This window comes from Leptinotarsa decemlineata, unplaced genomic scaffold, assembly GCF_025532065.1.
Source record: "Leptinotarsa decemlineata unplaced genomic scaffold, Ldec_3_MD MMD2_P_RNA_scaffold_12, whole genome shotgun sequence".
Classification (NCBI taxonomy): Eukaryota; Metazoa; Arthropoda; class Insecta; order Coleoptera; family Chrysomelidae; genus Leptinotarsa; species Leptinotarsa decemlineata.
Window position 1 is genome coordinate 9,721,453 of NW_027412526.1, and position 16,163 is coordinate 9,737,615.

General features: G+C 35.6%; 1 protein-coding gene, 1 non-coding gene and 1 pseudogene across 5 annotated transcripts in view; 2 read left to right on the plus strand and 1 right to left on the minus strand.

Annotated features, from left to right (window-relative positions):
* The window catches only part of sdk (sidekick cell adhesion molecule), a 556,813-nt gene extending 544,375 nt beyond the window's left edge, over positions 1 to 12,438 (minus strand). For all 4 annotated transcript variants that reach the window (XM_074173770.1, XM_074173767.1, XM_074173757.1 and 1 more), the window contains exon 1: positions 11,953 to 12,438. In XM_074173770.1, the coding sequence (XP_074029871.1) occupies positions 11,953 to 12,094 (142 nt within the window). In that variant the 5' untranslated portion in view covers positions 12,095 to 12,438. The remainder of the gene's footprint in view (positions 1 to 11,952) is intronic.
* A 1,682-nt stretch (positions 12,439 to 14,120) lies between these two features.
* On the plus strand, positions 14,121 to 14,240 carry LOC111512010 (5S ribosomal RNA). Its single transcript, XR_002723012.1, has one exon. It is a non-coding gene; the product is annotated as a 5S ribosomal RNA (ribosomal RNA).
* A 1,065-nt stretch (positions 14,241 to 15,305) lies between these two features.
* Positions 15,306 to 15,425, plus strand: LOC141482197 (5S ribosomal RNA; annotated as a pseudogene).
* The last annotated feature ends 738 nt before the right edge of the window (positions 15,426 to 16,163 follow it).

Genomic DNA, 16,163 nt, shown 5'->3' on the forward strand with positions numbered 1-16,163 from the left:
GTCTCTTCATTCTCTATTTAAAAATGTTATCGCCTTTCAAGTATATTGCAACAATTGAGATAAAATAAATTAAAATCATGTGATTACCGAAATTCGATAAAATACACTCAAAACTTATTGCAATATACTCAAAACTAATTTCATGTTGAGGTATTGATAATGAAAGTAAGCAAAAATCACAGCAATGTTTTTTTAGATGGTATCCTTTAAAAAACTGTAAATAATTTCCGTGGCAACGTTAGTTTAAAACGCGTTGTCAAATTGTTTTGTATGTTGAAACATTAATTGTCAGTATTTTGATTTAAGTTTGAAATTTGTTAACTTCAAGTCTGACAAATGGTAAGATTAACGGAAATGAATAACAGTTTTACAAATGATTGGTTACGGAGATAAAACCCGAACACAACAGAAATTAGCTCGCCTATTTCATGAGAAATTTACTAATTCACTGCCCATATCTCAAGGAACAATAAGCAAAATAGAGAAACAGTTTCGCGAGCTTGGTCATGTGGGGCAGATAAAAGAAGCAGCCACCAATGCTATGAGTGGTGAACTCAAATTAGATGTGATGCCTCGAGTTTGATGAAAACCCACACATCGAGTAGACAGTCATCCACTACATTTAATGTTAGCCATATATCGATAGTAAACATATTAAAAGAAAATAATGCATACCAATAAAATGATACCTACTCAGGAGCTCATGGAAGAAGATTTTGGTAAAAGAATTACAGTAACCGAAATAATGAATTTACTCCATTTGGCTGTATGTGAACATATCAATATAAAAAAACATTTTCTTGAAAAACTTTAATTTTTACTGTTCCTTTATATTCTGTTAAAACAACCTAATAAAATGAATACTACTTCAAGCAGTGTCGGGTAGATCCGGAGGATATAAGTTGACCAATAGTTTTGTCCCAAACATTGTATTCTCGATGGTATTAGTCAAATGGAGAAATTTCTCCAAAAGAATAAAATAGTTTAAAGCTCAAGAGTTTTTAAAAAGAGATCAATTCAACATTTGCAAACCCACTCTTGGTAAAAAGGTATGAATTCTATCATGACTATGGCATTTTACTTAATTTCGAGATTAATTTTGAAGAGACGGTTTTGAAAATCTTTCTTTCGTAATGCTTTAAATGCGAGTGGAAATCGCTAGATTGAAAAATTCAGAACATCTGCTCAATGACCAAACAGAACTGAATAATTTTCCTCTGTTGAATCAATTCAGCGGAAAATGATCCGAAATGTTAGGTATAGGTAGTGTTAGGTATAGAATTCGTTCCAAAGAAAGAAATAACTAGTTATCTTCCGTGAAATTCAATCAGGATACACGTAAATTTACATATACTTCCTGGAAAATTATTAATAAAGGGTCTTCCGAACTTTGACAATGGGCTTGTTTCATGATTTTTGGTTTACAGTTCATTTGCTAGCAATTTCAAATTGAAAAATAGTGTACTTTGTTTCAGCTCTCTGAATAGCGTTGTTTTCTCGTAATTAATTATTGAAAATCGGATTTTCTAGGCCCGTGTATTGTTCGATTGACCAATAGGAACAATACAAATAATGAACACTGCCAAATTGTAAAATTCACGGAGCGTAGGTATTGGTATAAACAGTTTCTGATTCATTCGTGATTCAAAGTAAAATCACACTCACTTCCGACAACTAAATCTAAGAAGAAAGAAATGCATTGGAAGGGAAAATTGATTATACATGGGATCAAAATAACACAAAACGCAAATAAAACGTTTTCATGTTTTCATTTTCATGTTAATATCACAGAAATTTTAATAATGAAAGTGTATATGAACCTATTAACGTTTATATTCATGAAAAATTTCTCCATATGAAATAAAATGTACTGGAAAACCATAGTTCTAAATAAAATTTAACGAGCTATATTTTTAAATGGTTCTCAAGGCTCATGAATCCTAATAAAAAAATTAAAAATTCAATGTTATATATTATATATTAGCCATATTGCCACCAAGTCAGCTATCTCTGATGAATGTATGAGACAATGTACTCTTTGTAATGTTTCATAACTCTACATTTTGGTTAAAATAATTGGCACTTGGCAATACCTCTGTAGACATGATCAATTTTATTGGTCAACAGACACGCGGCCAATTCAAACTCTTGCTTCTCTAATTTTTCTTTTTTCTGCAAATATAAAGAGGTATTGGGGCCGATTAAGCTCGATAAGTATAATATACCTAATGAAATAGGTAACTAGTTGGTGAAATTTAAGTGAGGAAAAATTTTCTGGAAGTGGCTTCATGCATTATATCTATCATAAACAGACGCTTCTTCGAATTCTAACTGAGATGTTTCAGTTCAACCACCTCGCGATGTAACAAAATGTAAACTCTGCTTTCTGTGTTCTTAGTCGTTTTATAATCGAGAACTTAATACTCGAGTTGAACTATTCACAGTCGTTGTTTCTCAGCGTCTAGCTAGTTTTCCTATTTTAATCGTGGTACATTAGAACATGTATTTTCGTACAGAAATAAGCATCCACCACAAATAAAGAATCGCAAGAGGAAACACGCGAAAGATCCTTGCCAGAAACTCAATTTCGTTTCTCTCTGTCTTTTCTTAAATTGAATCAATTCAGCGGGAAATGATCCGTTCCAAGAAAAAAAATAACTAGTTATATTCCGTGAAATTCATTAAGGATAAACAGAATTTACATACACTCACTGGAAAGTTATTAATATAGAATCTTCCGAACTTTGACAATTGACAACAGCCATATTGTTGAAGCTATATCTGTCAAATTACTTATCATTTGATCAGTCTTTCAGTTCAAAGGGTAAGGGAGCCAGGCTCCAACCTGAATAAAATCAAGATGAGTTCCGCCATTTGATCAGTCTGTTTTGTCGAATCACCATGGACGGATATAGCATTTAACAACATGTTCAAATTGATAAAATTGTTCAATCAAAATGGGTATTATGTTCGGACAACGTACCGCGCGCTTCGTCCATATCACGCTCGCTATAATCGCCATACTGAGAGTCCATTGGTTCAGTAAACAATCGACCAACCTCGTACGTCGACGAAACGCAAGGTCTGTCGAAAACATGGCCGTTGTCTGTGAGAGTGTGCAGGACAATACGAGGCAGTCGATTTCGCGTCGCTTTACAAGAGCACGGCCTTTTGCAAACCACAACTGGCGAGTTTTGCGCCGTGATTATCATTATGAAGAACTAATTAGATTAGATTGTTTAAGTATCTTTTTAAATAATTGTTAAAAAAGTTGATAAATAACAGGGTTAGAGCATTTGTTAGAGCATGTTATTTGTTTACTATTAAAAGGAGAACAAAAAAGACTTGAAGTGTCTTTGTCGTATGTCGAATAGTTTGAGTTATAAAAATTTAAAACCCATAAAAACAGATTCCCAAAAAAACAGATTTAGGGTGTATTTTAGTAAAAAATTGTCATAAATTTGATAAATAATAGGCCTAGAGCATTTGTTTAAAATCTTATTTGTGTGTTTGTCTAGTCTCCATTAGTTTATGAGTTATTTTGATAACAACGATTGAGAACCATGATGAATTGGCAAAGGCAAAAATAGAAAAATATTAAAAAATTTGTAAAAAATAAAGAAAAAATTTTTTACACAAAAAGTTACACTTTTTTTTGGTAGTATTAAAAAAATATATCGTAAAAATTAATTTGTTTAAAACAAATTGTTTATTAAATAAATAGAACATAAATCAAAGAAAGTGTTTTTTCAGAATATCAAAGAGAAATAGAAATTATGATTATAAAAAAAAATTGTTCCTTGATAGTCATATTTAGTATACTTTTTTCCTACAACTACTTACTTTAGAAACATTTCATTTCGTTATTGATTTTTATTTGTGTATTATAAATTCTCGTTAGAAAATCACTTTTCATGACTCTATTACCGAGCAGTCGTACAAAATATCCATCTGCTGGAGTTTTTTTTTGTTAATTATTTTATTTTAATTTTTACTCAGGATTTTTGTATTTTTTCATCGCATCGCATCGATATTTAGAACGAAACCATTTGGGATGTTTCGAGTAGGTACTCATTGTTAACACATTTAAAAGTTAAGAGAAGGGCCCAAGTGGCTGATCCTTTGTAACTAAATGTATGACTCGACCTTTTATCAGTGAGAAAGTTATTTCGAAATACATGCATTCATTCTGTTCTGGGATTTCCGCCGAGAACTAATCCAAATTGTGACTCTCCTCCACTGTTGTAGTCTTGACCCTAACAGTTCAGTCTTTTTGCTTAGACAAGCGAAGATCTCTTATAAGGTCACTCAACTCTGCTTGACTAATTCTGTGCGGATCACTAGACCTATCGCTTACCTCAAAATCAGGGTCATAGGATGTAGAAGAATGGGTTGCTCCTTCTAAACAGTCTTCATCACCTTCCTCTAAAACTTCATAGTTTTGGGGTGGAGAAGGGACTGGCAAATTGTCTGAGTGTGGTACAGGCCGAAGAGCAGATGGGAGATTAGGGTATTTAACCGTTCCTCTTTTCTTCATAGATAAACCTTGCTTAATGGGAGGAGTTAAGCAGAAATAACAGTCGTCTGTATGATTGGTAGGCTCACGCCAAACCATAGGTACTGCAAAAGCCATTGCCCGGTTTTTATTTTTCAGCCACTCTCGCAATATGACGGAACAAGAATTACAACATATATGAGGAGCCCATGATTTATCTTGGTCCCCAACTTTCACACCAAAAAAATGTTCATAGGCTGTTTTAACGATAGGTGTCATTTTACGTTTCTGAGCCTTAAATGTTATTTCACCACATATATAGCAAAAGCTATCGACAGAATTCACACACTTTCGAGGCATTTCAGATCAGCACTTAAATTAATTTAAAAATCAACTTCACACGATAATTTCAATAGCAACCACGTGCGTACAATTGACAAACTCACATAGGTTATGTTTACTACTTAAGAACAGCTGATGAGAGGGGTGTTATGTAAACAAACATGTGTACCAACTGTTGGTGATGAAATATTTCATTTGTTGAAAACTCAATATACATATATATAATATAATGATACTATATCTTGAAAACAAGAGCTAATATATAATTTTTATGGTCACTTTCGGTTTTAACACGTGGAAATACATTAAAATCATCTAATTTCAACCCCGAAACAAAAACTTTGTTGTGTTGTGTAATCAGTCCTACCTACTAGTTGACATAATAAATTTCTCATATAATCAAGGAGTTTTTCCAAATTTTCTCAAAATGTCTATTGTTATTCCTCTCCATAAAGGTGGAGATATTGGCATCTCTTCTAACTTCCGACCTATCTCTTTAATAACAACACTTGCAAAGATTATAGAAAAACTAGTCGAGAGAAGACTAGTTGATTTTCTCGAAGAAAAACAGATATTAAACAAATGTCAGTTTGGATTCCAGAATATAGAAAAAACACTCATGATGCCATTTTTTCATTATTGTACAGTCTATATAGCAAATTAAATGATGGAGAGATTGCAGCTGCTGTGTTCTGTGACATCGAAAGCGTTCGACTGTGTTAGTCATGGTACACTGCTTCGGAAATTACTACAATATGGTATAAGAGGTGTAAATCTCAATTGGTTTGAATCTAATTATTCTGAGAAAGGAAAAATAAACTGTGGAGTTCCACAAGGCTCAGTCCTAGGTTCACTATTATTTCTTTTGTATATAAATGATCTGACATCTATTGATATTAAAAGAGAGTTCACACTATTCGCTGACGACACTACAATTTTATGGCATGATCAAAATCCCTCTGAACTTGGAACAGTAATAAATAATGATATTGACAATATAAAAAGATGGTGTGACGCAAATCTTCTCAGTTTTAATATCTCTAAAACGAACGTAATTTGCTTCAAATGTTCAGCAATTTACAAATTGACAACATCTCTATTGAGAATAAACCATCAACCAAATTTCTGGGACTATCCAATGACAGTGATTTGAAATTTGAAGACCATATCAAGAGTCTCAAATCAAAGATTTGCTGCTGCCAAAGTAACATAACACTCTCCCATAGAATCTCATTTACGATATGGAATTCCTTTCTGGGGTGCATGTACTGTGACAACACTGCAATCAATTTAAGTTATACAGAAAAGAGCTGTACGTTTTCTGTGTAAAGCAAAACCACGAGATTCTTGCAGACCACTGTTTAAGGAAAAGAAAATCCTCACTGTAATATCTATTTTTATTATTGAAACTATATGTCTCATAGCAAAACATCAAAATCGATTTTCAATTAACACAAACGCCACTCGACAAAAAAACGACTTTAATTTGCCCATTCCAAAATATTCCCTCATCAAAGACACTCCTTTATAATGGGTTAAAAATGTTCAATCACCTTTCATCAAATCTGAAATTTGCATGCAATAACGTAAACTCTAGGGAAGTTTTGAAGGATTTTTTTGTGATAGAGCCTATTATAAACTACCAAGATACTTTTTGAATCGACTTGTGGATGACTCGTTTTATGTAATCAATATTGAAAATTTTCCAAATAAATTCTTATTGGCTAAGTATATTCGTGCAAGTGATGTATTGTGCTACGTGAATACTAATTGTTTTTGTTATCAGTGTCATTGCTTTTCGAGTTTGAAAGCCGTGGATTTTTGGAATTTCTTCCTGACGTTTCGCTGGCGGGAGTAGCTAGCTTCTTCAGAGATTTGACCATCATGGCTTGCTGTCCAATGACTACCTTTTAGGCTTCGTAAAGCGTATTTTTTGTTCTTTGTACATATGTTCAATAACTACCTGAAATTTTATTCAACAACTACCTGCCAATGTATATTATTTTATAGTGTATAGTTTTCGAGAACATTACTCGAATAATTATAACTTGACAAGTAGCGATAGCTACTATGTGTGAAATTGTTTCTCGAAAATTATTTTAACCAAGCTTTGCCAATAAGATGTTAATCTTCAGACAATAAAGCATATTTTGACTTTGACTTTGAATTCTTTCATTCTTAAAAGAACTGAAAAAATTGTCAGTTTCAAAATTATTCATTTGAACAGTTCATTTTATATCAGTTCCAAGACAAATTCTTTTATTTCAACAACCTCCGAGTCACACAGAAACCTTTGATGCATATCATTACACCAGGTCGATGGACTTGTGCGTTCCATTTTTTAAAAGTTCATTAACGACAACACAAGGAAACGAAATTTAATTGTTTTTTTGTTGCGTGAAATCACATAGCTGTTGTCGGGGGCACTGATTTCAAATCTACCTTTTTTTTACAAAAGCTCCAGTTTTTGAAATACAGCTATTGACCATATTTGTGTAGCTACTATCGTGAATTTACACTCAACTTTCATAAAACCGAGTGATTCTTTCACAAATTAATTTCTTTACAGTGTCTACATCGGAAAATATCTGTAAAAACGACCCCAACTATTTCTGTAACATCTGTGGTGAATATATAGTTCATTTCTTTAATGTCCCCCCCTTTTTATTTTTTGAACGGTTCAACTCAAAAAATTGAAATTTGGGATAATGAAATTAATGCATGAATGCTTTATTTTGAAGTGAAATTGACAGATGGAATTTTCAAGACGGCTACTGGGCGCCATCTGGAAAAAAAATAAATAGAAAGGCGAGTCTTGTTTGAAGAAAATCTGTTTTTACGTTAATCAGCTGTCGCCCCCATACGAACGACAACTCTCAGAAGTTGAGAAACTTGTGCGAGCTAAGGACTAACGAGGGCTTACCTTTTAACGTGAGATTCCTAACACGGTTGCAAAATCATCCCAGCTTCAACCAGATAAATTCTCTCGAGAAAAATATCTGGTCGAGGCGGAAATCGAACCCACGGCCTTCCGATCGTGAGTCGGGCGCACTACCACCGCGGTGATCTTGTGACACATCATTTTGAAGCTCCTGACGAATATTTTACAACCGTCGAATATGAAGTCAAAGTGTTATCCATTACTCGATCAATCTGGCGATGCACCAGTGCCACAAAGATCTTCATCTACACAAAATGATCACGACTTAGATGAAAAAAATCTCTTCTTCAAGTGATGAATGTAGAACAACTGATTTCAATCCACTTATTTCTCCTGAGCCCTTTAACCAGGAAGATCTCGACGCACTGGTCAGGGACCTTGGCCTTTCTGAGGAAACATCGGAGATTATAACTTCCCGATTGAAACAAAACAATCTTTCAACTCAAGAAACAAGAATTTCGTACTATCGGTGCAGACAGAGAGATATACTTACATTATTTTCTAAAAATGTTGACTTTGTTCATTGTTTAGATATTCCGGGTTTATTAAAAGCATTGGAATAGACAAATATGACCAGTATAAATGACGCTCATTTATTGATTCCTCTAAATGTAGCTGGGTTCGTTACCGATAGAACATTCAACAAAAGTCAAAGAGGAATATGCTACTGTGGCTCAGATATACAGTGTGACAATTTTAAAACTTACAATGGGCTATATCTCACGAACGAAAAATGCTTGAAACCGTTTCTTGGATAGTAAGGGGGAACTAAAGTGACATGAAAGAGAACTAACCCCCACCAACTCCCTAAGCTCCACCCACCAAAACACAAAAAGTTTAAATTTCAAACCCCTACTTGTGATACATCATTGAAAAGACTATAAAAAATGCTATCCAAATGGTATAAATAATAATTGTACAGGGTGAAGCAATAATTGTGAAACTTTGGCTTGAATGGAATATTTAATTAAAAATGTTAATTAAGTAAATGTTCATAGTGGGTTCCGTTGTTTTGTAAACAACAACACAGCCTATTGTCAAAGTCTGCACGAACTTTAATATCAGCCGGCTTACTATGACTTTTTTTATTTGTAATGCTACCTCCCGGACTATTATTTCAAATGATAAGTGTCCGTCGATACTTTTTTTGTTAAATAAATACACAATTGGCCGTTTTTGGAAAAAAAGTTGGAAAGATCTATCTTTTGGGTTCTGTCAGTCAGTAATTTTTGGTTTGTTTGAGACTTTTAAATGTCATTAGTTTTCATCATTTGTACGATCTGTAACGTCATTCAGCTGTAGTTGTCACGATGGTTTTCAGTATACCTGAGCGCGTGGAGATAATTTTCATATTTGCCTCCCAGAACCAGTGTTATTTAAAAACAGCTCAAATATTTCATGAAAGGCATCCGGACAAAAATGTAAGTCACGTGTACGTCCGCGATTTAGTTGAAAAGTTTAGAGAAACGGGAAAAAATAAAAAAAGGAATGCCCCAAGATTACTGAATGAAGCAACCCAAATTGAGGTCCTTGGAAATTTTGCAATGGAGCCTACTGCATCAACACGTCAAGTATCTGCAGTGACAGGACTTTCACATGAATCGGTTAGAAAGGTGTTGAAATTACATAAGATTCACCCGTACAAAACACAAATTCTTCAAGAACTAGGCGATGATGATCCAGACCGACGAATTGAGTTTTGTGAACTCATGACTGAAAGAATTCGCGTTGAACCGAGAATGTTAAAAAATATTGGTTTCAGTGATGAATGTACTTTTATGCTGAATGGTAATGTAATGTAAATAAACAAAACTGTCAGTACTGGAGTAATGCGAACCCGCATCAATTCAGAGAAGGTCACACTCAATATCCTGAAAAACTGAATGTTTGGGCAGGAATATTAGGCGATGCTATAACTGGTCCCTTGTTCATACCAGGCAATTAAAGTGGCGACATTTATCTCGATATGCTGGAAAACACCTTTAATTGTGCATGCATTAGAGAACCAAAGTCGTCCCTTTGTCTTCGTCTACCTAGCTGTAGACGAAGATTTGCTGCACTTCCAACAAGATGGAGCACCTCCTCACTATGTAGCTCCAGTTAAGCACTGGTTGGATACTAATTATCCGAACAAATGGATAGGAAGGAGAGGTCCCATTGAGTGGCCACCGGAGTCACCAGACTTGGCGCCACCTGACTTTTTTATGTGGGGTCACCTCAAGTCAGTTGTTTATAAAACTCAACCTGCGTCACTTGAGGAATTGCTAGAAAGAATTACGCAAGCATGTCGCGCCATTACTAGAACAACCTTTGCCAAAGTTCGTGCAGACTTTGAAAATAGGCTGTATTATTGTTTACAAAACAACGGAACCCATTTTGAACATTTACTTGATTGACCTTTTTAATAAATTTGCAGTTCAACAAAAACCTCATTAAATATTCCATTGAAGCCAAAGTATCACAATTATTGCTTCACTCTGTACAATTATTATTTATACCATCGGATAGCATTTTTTTATAGTATTTTCAATGATGTATCACTAGTAGGAGTTTGGAATTTAAACTTTTGGTGTTTTGGTGGGTGGGGCCTAGGGGGTTGATGGGGGGAGTTCTCTTTCATGTCACTTTAGTTCCCCCTTACTATCCTAGAAACGGTTTCAAGCATTTTTCGATATCAGCTTTCGTTCGTGAGATTTAATAGCCCATTGTAAGTTTTAAAATTGACACACTGTATGATCTAAAAATGGTGAATTTTCTGCTCGAACAACAAGGAGGCTATATAAACTCATTGTTTTATTGTCTGTGGGGCAGCAGAGCTAAGTCTCAGCACTGGGTTGGAAAAATCTGGCAAGTTACGGTTCCACGGAAACTGAATGTGTGATAATACTACCGCCACTCCATATCAAACTAATGCTCATGGAATAAATTGTCCAAGCTCTGATTAACGATGGTGATTGTTTCAAAAACATCTCTAAAAAGTTTCATAATATGAGTACAGACAAACTGAATGGCGAAATTTTCGATGGTCCACAAATAAGAAGGTTGATAAAGGACGAAAATTTCAATACTTGAGAATGGTTTAATAAACAGAAACCGGTCATATCAATCAAATCATAAAAAATCTTAGTAGAAATTAGACAAAAGTTATTTTCCTCAATCCTATATTCAATATGAATTTCTACAAAATTAATAAGTCATCAATCGAACAAGTTACCTAGGTATATTAGTCATAATATATTATGCAAAAAAACTATGTTCTCTTGTTGCACTACGTGATGGAGAAAAGGCGTTTGTTGTACGATATATAAAACAAAATGAATGAACGAAAGTAATTTTTTATGAAAATCAGTTTTCATTGGTCTTTTTTGAGTTTTTTCACTTTCCACAATCTGGAAAATACAAAAATTGTAATGGATCTCCTTGTCTCAAATTGGCAAAATACCTTTTAGAAATTTCGAAACAGATATCAGGAAATGATAAAGGTTTTTTTGCAAAATATCACCCATTTCACATGTAAACTTGAAAATTCAACCTTGATTTTACACTTAGTAAAATGAACACATCTGTTAACACTTCACGAATGCAGATAAAACTCTTCAAATTGTAAGATCCAGGTTGGAAATTAACTCAAGTTTAAAACATCAAACGAAGATGTATGTATATTAGAACATTTTATCTGAATTTCACTGGATCTAAATGTCTGGTAGCATTGAAGATATTTCACTAAGATATATATAAAATAGACGGGGGTAAGTAAGTTATGAATTATATATCTTAAAAATGATAAAGGTAAAAGTGATGAATATGCTCTCTTTGAAATGTTCAAACAGGCTGAATTACTTTCATATATGTTATAAATATCCCACTCTAATCAATACTTTTATCTCACCTTTCGAAATATTTACAATTATAGTTGTTTGCTTAATCTAGTTATCCGATTTTTTGCTTCCTATCTGGACGAAGATATAGTAATAATATGAATCATCAAACAAGGTTACAATATCCAACGATTGGAATTGGTCGTGATTTTGTATTAATCACATTTGATTTAAAAGACAGACGTGGATTAAGCAACTTACTATATAAAAGTGCACTCCCAAGGTAACCAGTTCTAACGGCCTCTTTTAACTTAATTTCCCGCTAATTTGATGTGACAACTACTACATAACCTTACCTGCTATTGTAAACTGCATAATTCCCAACAAAGCCATGGCGAAAAACCATATATCCGATCCATTGACATACCTAACGTTGGTCTTCCGTTCACCACTAACCATTCCGTTAGGTATTCTTTGTTTACGTTTATACACTACCATGGTAGAAGTTCAATTTTACACCAACTAATAACTTGAAATTCAAACAAACTCATCACTCATATCAAATCACTACTGAACCAACTGCATTTCTTCGCACACACAAACAGTTGAAAAGTTCGGTCAAGACACCTGTGGATGCTGCAAGTCAGAAAGGGCGAAACTTGATCAGTCCTTCCATGTTATAAAAAGGTCACTTATTCCAATGCCCAGCATGCTTACTTTACAGAAGAAAACAACCTCACGAACTCGAACCAATTAAATTTTCACCATTTTCGAGAGACATTACGTTACGAGAGACGCGCTGTTCGCCACGGCACACGTCGCAAATGCAAGTTTGTGAAGTGCATGTTTTCTGTTGAAAGTTTTCGCGCTTGCGCCGAGCGCCGCGCCAGGTGAGTAAACGATGGGAGAAAATTGGTTTAGCACACGATGGAGACATCTCGCGGACAGGTATCAAAGGTGGGGGCGCGGCGTGGAATGCACGTGTACCAGGTGAGGATATACGGGGGGTGTAGAGTAGTTTCGAGGGAGGATTTACTGTTGATTGGTGAAAGGTGTTATTGTATGGGTATTTGTTGGAAGTGGTTCGAAAACCAGTGCAGAAGCCTTTTAGAAAGTCAAAATTAACAAATAATAACATCATAAAAATCGTTAGCAAGGGTAGAGAATTTTGTGATTCAGTATTCAGTAAGGAAAAAAATGAAAGGCGATCAAAGGTACTGGGATGAAATGGGGTGAAGGGGTGATTTTTACGATTTTCACGGAAACTATACCTGATATAAAAAGGTTCAATAGAGAAGTTGTAGAGAATATATAGTCCCTTGGGAACGCCCAGGGGACTAGACGCCCTATCCGGGAAGCCAATGTGGTCTTAAGGACGGGGTCGCCGGACTCCTGGTCAGTGGCAGAAATAAAAAGGGTGAGGGGAACTGAAACCCCCAAAAGCCTTTGCAAAACATGCCACTGTGGACCAGCCTACCCAAAAGGTGTAAGAAATCGTGCCGACAGCTGAATGGCCGCAGGGTGATATGCGGTCACGAATGATCCCCTTGAGGAACTGGGCGAAACCTCATTGTAATCAGCCTACCTCTGGTAATGCGGGGCTCTGCCGGAGGTAACCAACTCTTCCCTTGCTACTCGTGGGAACACACATGAATAAAACAACACAAAAACAGGAACAACAAAAACAAAAACCAATCACGAGGCTGGACAGAAGTGCTCATCTTAATCTAAGGCGGTGGCTGGGGATGAACAGAAATGTCCATCCCAATCTACCGCTTGGAATGAGGCTGAACATAGCGTATCACAGAGCAAAGGCTCTTCCTGCGGCGGACGCCAAGAGCTCCGCCTTGAATAAAGGCAAGGAACCGGCTGCCTTGTGCACCTCCACGGAGGGAACCCCAAGAAGGTTGAAAAAGCCGTGCAACGACATTAATTTCGCTGCACCTTCCAAAACGTTCGGAGAGTGAGTGTTCGGCGAGTCTTGCCCTAAATCTGCCAATATAAAGGAGATGTCTCTTAGTGACCTGTTCACCTTCCTGTAAAGGACAGGATGGACGATGACCTAGGAGGACAACTTCTCGAGAGGATGTTCAGTGGGTCACATGGGGCCTAAGTGTTATGAGTCCACACTCGCACCCTACCTACTCTACAGTTGAAACTGGGGCACCAGAAGAACTGTAGTGGCGGTGTAGATCATGTGACAATTGGCTCCATGCTACCTATTCTGCGATGTCTCAGCCAGAAGTCCTGGATTCGTGTGAAGCAGCAGTATAGACATTGATCAATATTACCGATATTACCCTCCTATATGATCGATATTAACGGGGTTTGGCAGATTCTGGACGTTACATGGCTGACGGACTATGCTATCAAGGTGGCTCGTGGCGTCATTAATATCGCCTATCCAGAACTCGAGGCTAACTATCATAACAGTCGATGGCGTTAAGACCCCAAATAAAAAATGATAAGAATGTAACCGCTCATTTGTAATTCCTATTATACACAGAAGAACGTTAGTACAACATGCAACGGCCATACCACGTTGAAAAATGCCAGTTCTCGTCCGATCACTGAAGCCAAGCAACGTCGGGCGCGGTTAGTACTTGGATGGGTGACCGCTTGGGAACACCGCGTGTCGTTGTTTTTTTTTTTTTTCTAAAATGGAACAATTTTTGTATTGACTAGTATTCCTTTTGCCAAATTAGAGAAGGATGAATCGATGTCAGTCGCACGCGAAATATCAACAGTCACACTATTTTTTTCAAAAATCCACATTATGTAGATGGTATTTTAGTGAAATAAATATAATATTACCAGGGTCGTCGCCATGGAGGGAGCCTCCCCTCCTGCTTTTGGGAAAAAGTTGGGAAATTTTTGGCCGTGAAGATAGAAAAAAATAACAGTAAAAAAATGAATAGAAATTCAAAAAATCAAAATGAGAGAAAAGAAAGGGAGAGGTAATAAGAAAAAGGAAAGAACCAGGAGAAGGTTGCGATTTCCCAACGTGCATTATTTGGAGATCCTATACTTTGAAATTCCGAGTTGTTTGAAAACTTCAAAAAAGTTTAAATTCTCCCAAATAAGAGAACAGTCCTGATCAGTCCACAAATGTTGAAGTGACAATTTTACAAAATTCCCAAATCTTCGATGTTTTTCCGACTTGGAAAAGTTGGGAAATTTCGGGCCGGGAAGATAGAAAAAATAATGGTAGAAAACAATAAGCACAATATTATTCAAGTGTTGTTTCCTTTCATTTGTACAAAATATTCCTATACATGGTGGATGACCAAAGGACCTTGGTCCAAAGCAGAATAATTCCCATTATTATTTTTATAATTACCAAAATTTATTTTTGTTTGTGCATACCTACCCAAGCTAACGGGCATTCAGGCAATATTTGGAAAGCTAAGTAAGAAAATTAATATATTATAGTAGTAACTAATACTTCGGCTTTCTTTTTTTCGAAAGTTGGGAAATTTTGCTGGTGGAGTTGAGAAAATTTGGATTCCCTCCCCCCCTGGTTTTTCTTTTTCGCTACGGCCCTGAATATTACGTATGAATTCATTATAAGAATGTTAAGTACATCCCAACTACAGAGCTTATCTACTTTTATATTGCTAGTTCTGAAAAGTATTTCAATTTTTTTAACTAAAATTGGTACTCGCTTATTTCGAATCCCTATTGTACTCTAAAGAACTCACAAACTTCATGCAACGGCCATACCACGTTGAAAAATGCCAGTTCTCGTCCGATCACTGAAGCCAAGCAACGTCGGGCGCGATTAGTACTTGGATGGGTGACCGCTTGGGAACACCGCGTGTCGTTGTTTTTTTTTATTATTTATCGTTATTTACATAAATTTGATAAAAATGTTCAGAACACATTTTTACCGCAATTGAATTATTTTATGGTAATCAATCATTTATGGACCGAAAAATTCTCGACAAAGAGTCTTCCCATTAATTTGAAATGGAAAACATACTTTTGACAAATCTGTTCATTCTTCAAAATAAGGTAGAGTTACAACTAAAACAAATGTCTGTGTACGAATTTGAATCAACTGTAGAAGATCATCTCTATCTGCAAAGGATTTTGGTGAAAATGTAAACAAACGCTAATCCTTGAACTACCGTTAGGATGTCTACAGGGTGTTTCAAATTCATTAGGATCTCGGAAACTATGAGAGTTACGAAGATGATTAAATTTGGCAAAGTTGCGCATTTACCTGACGAACAATATGCCGTTGAGTAAGTTCTGAAATTCCGAGGATATCCGGATTCGAGATATCCGGAAAAAAAAATCGGTAAATAGTTTTTATTTTTTCTGGCTTTATTTTTCCAAGGATTACAAAATAAATTGTACCTTCACATTGCCACTTTTTTCCTGCTTCATAATGGTGTTTTCAGATCTGACATCCGACGTTTCGTTTTCCGGCCACCATCATCTACTTTTTATTTTCATGGGCGCTACATTGGATTCTTTCCGTTTTGAATAGAACCAGATTTTACCTTCTCAATTATGTTTCATAAGTTATCATTTTTTTTCGAAAAATTGGAGATATTGAAAA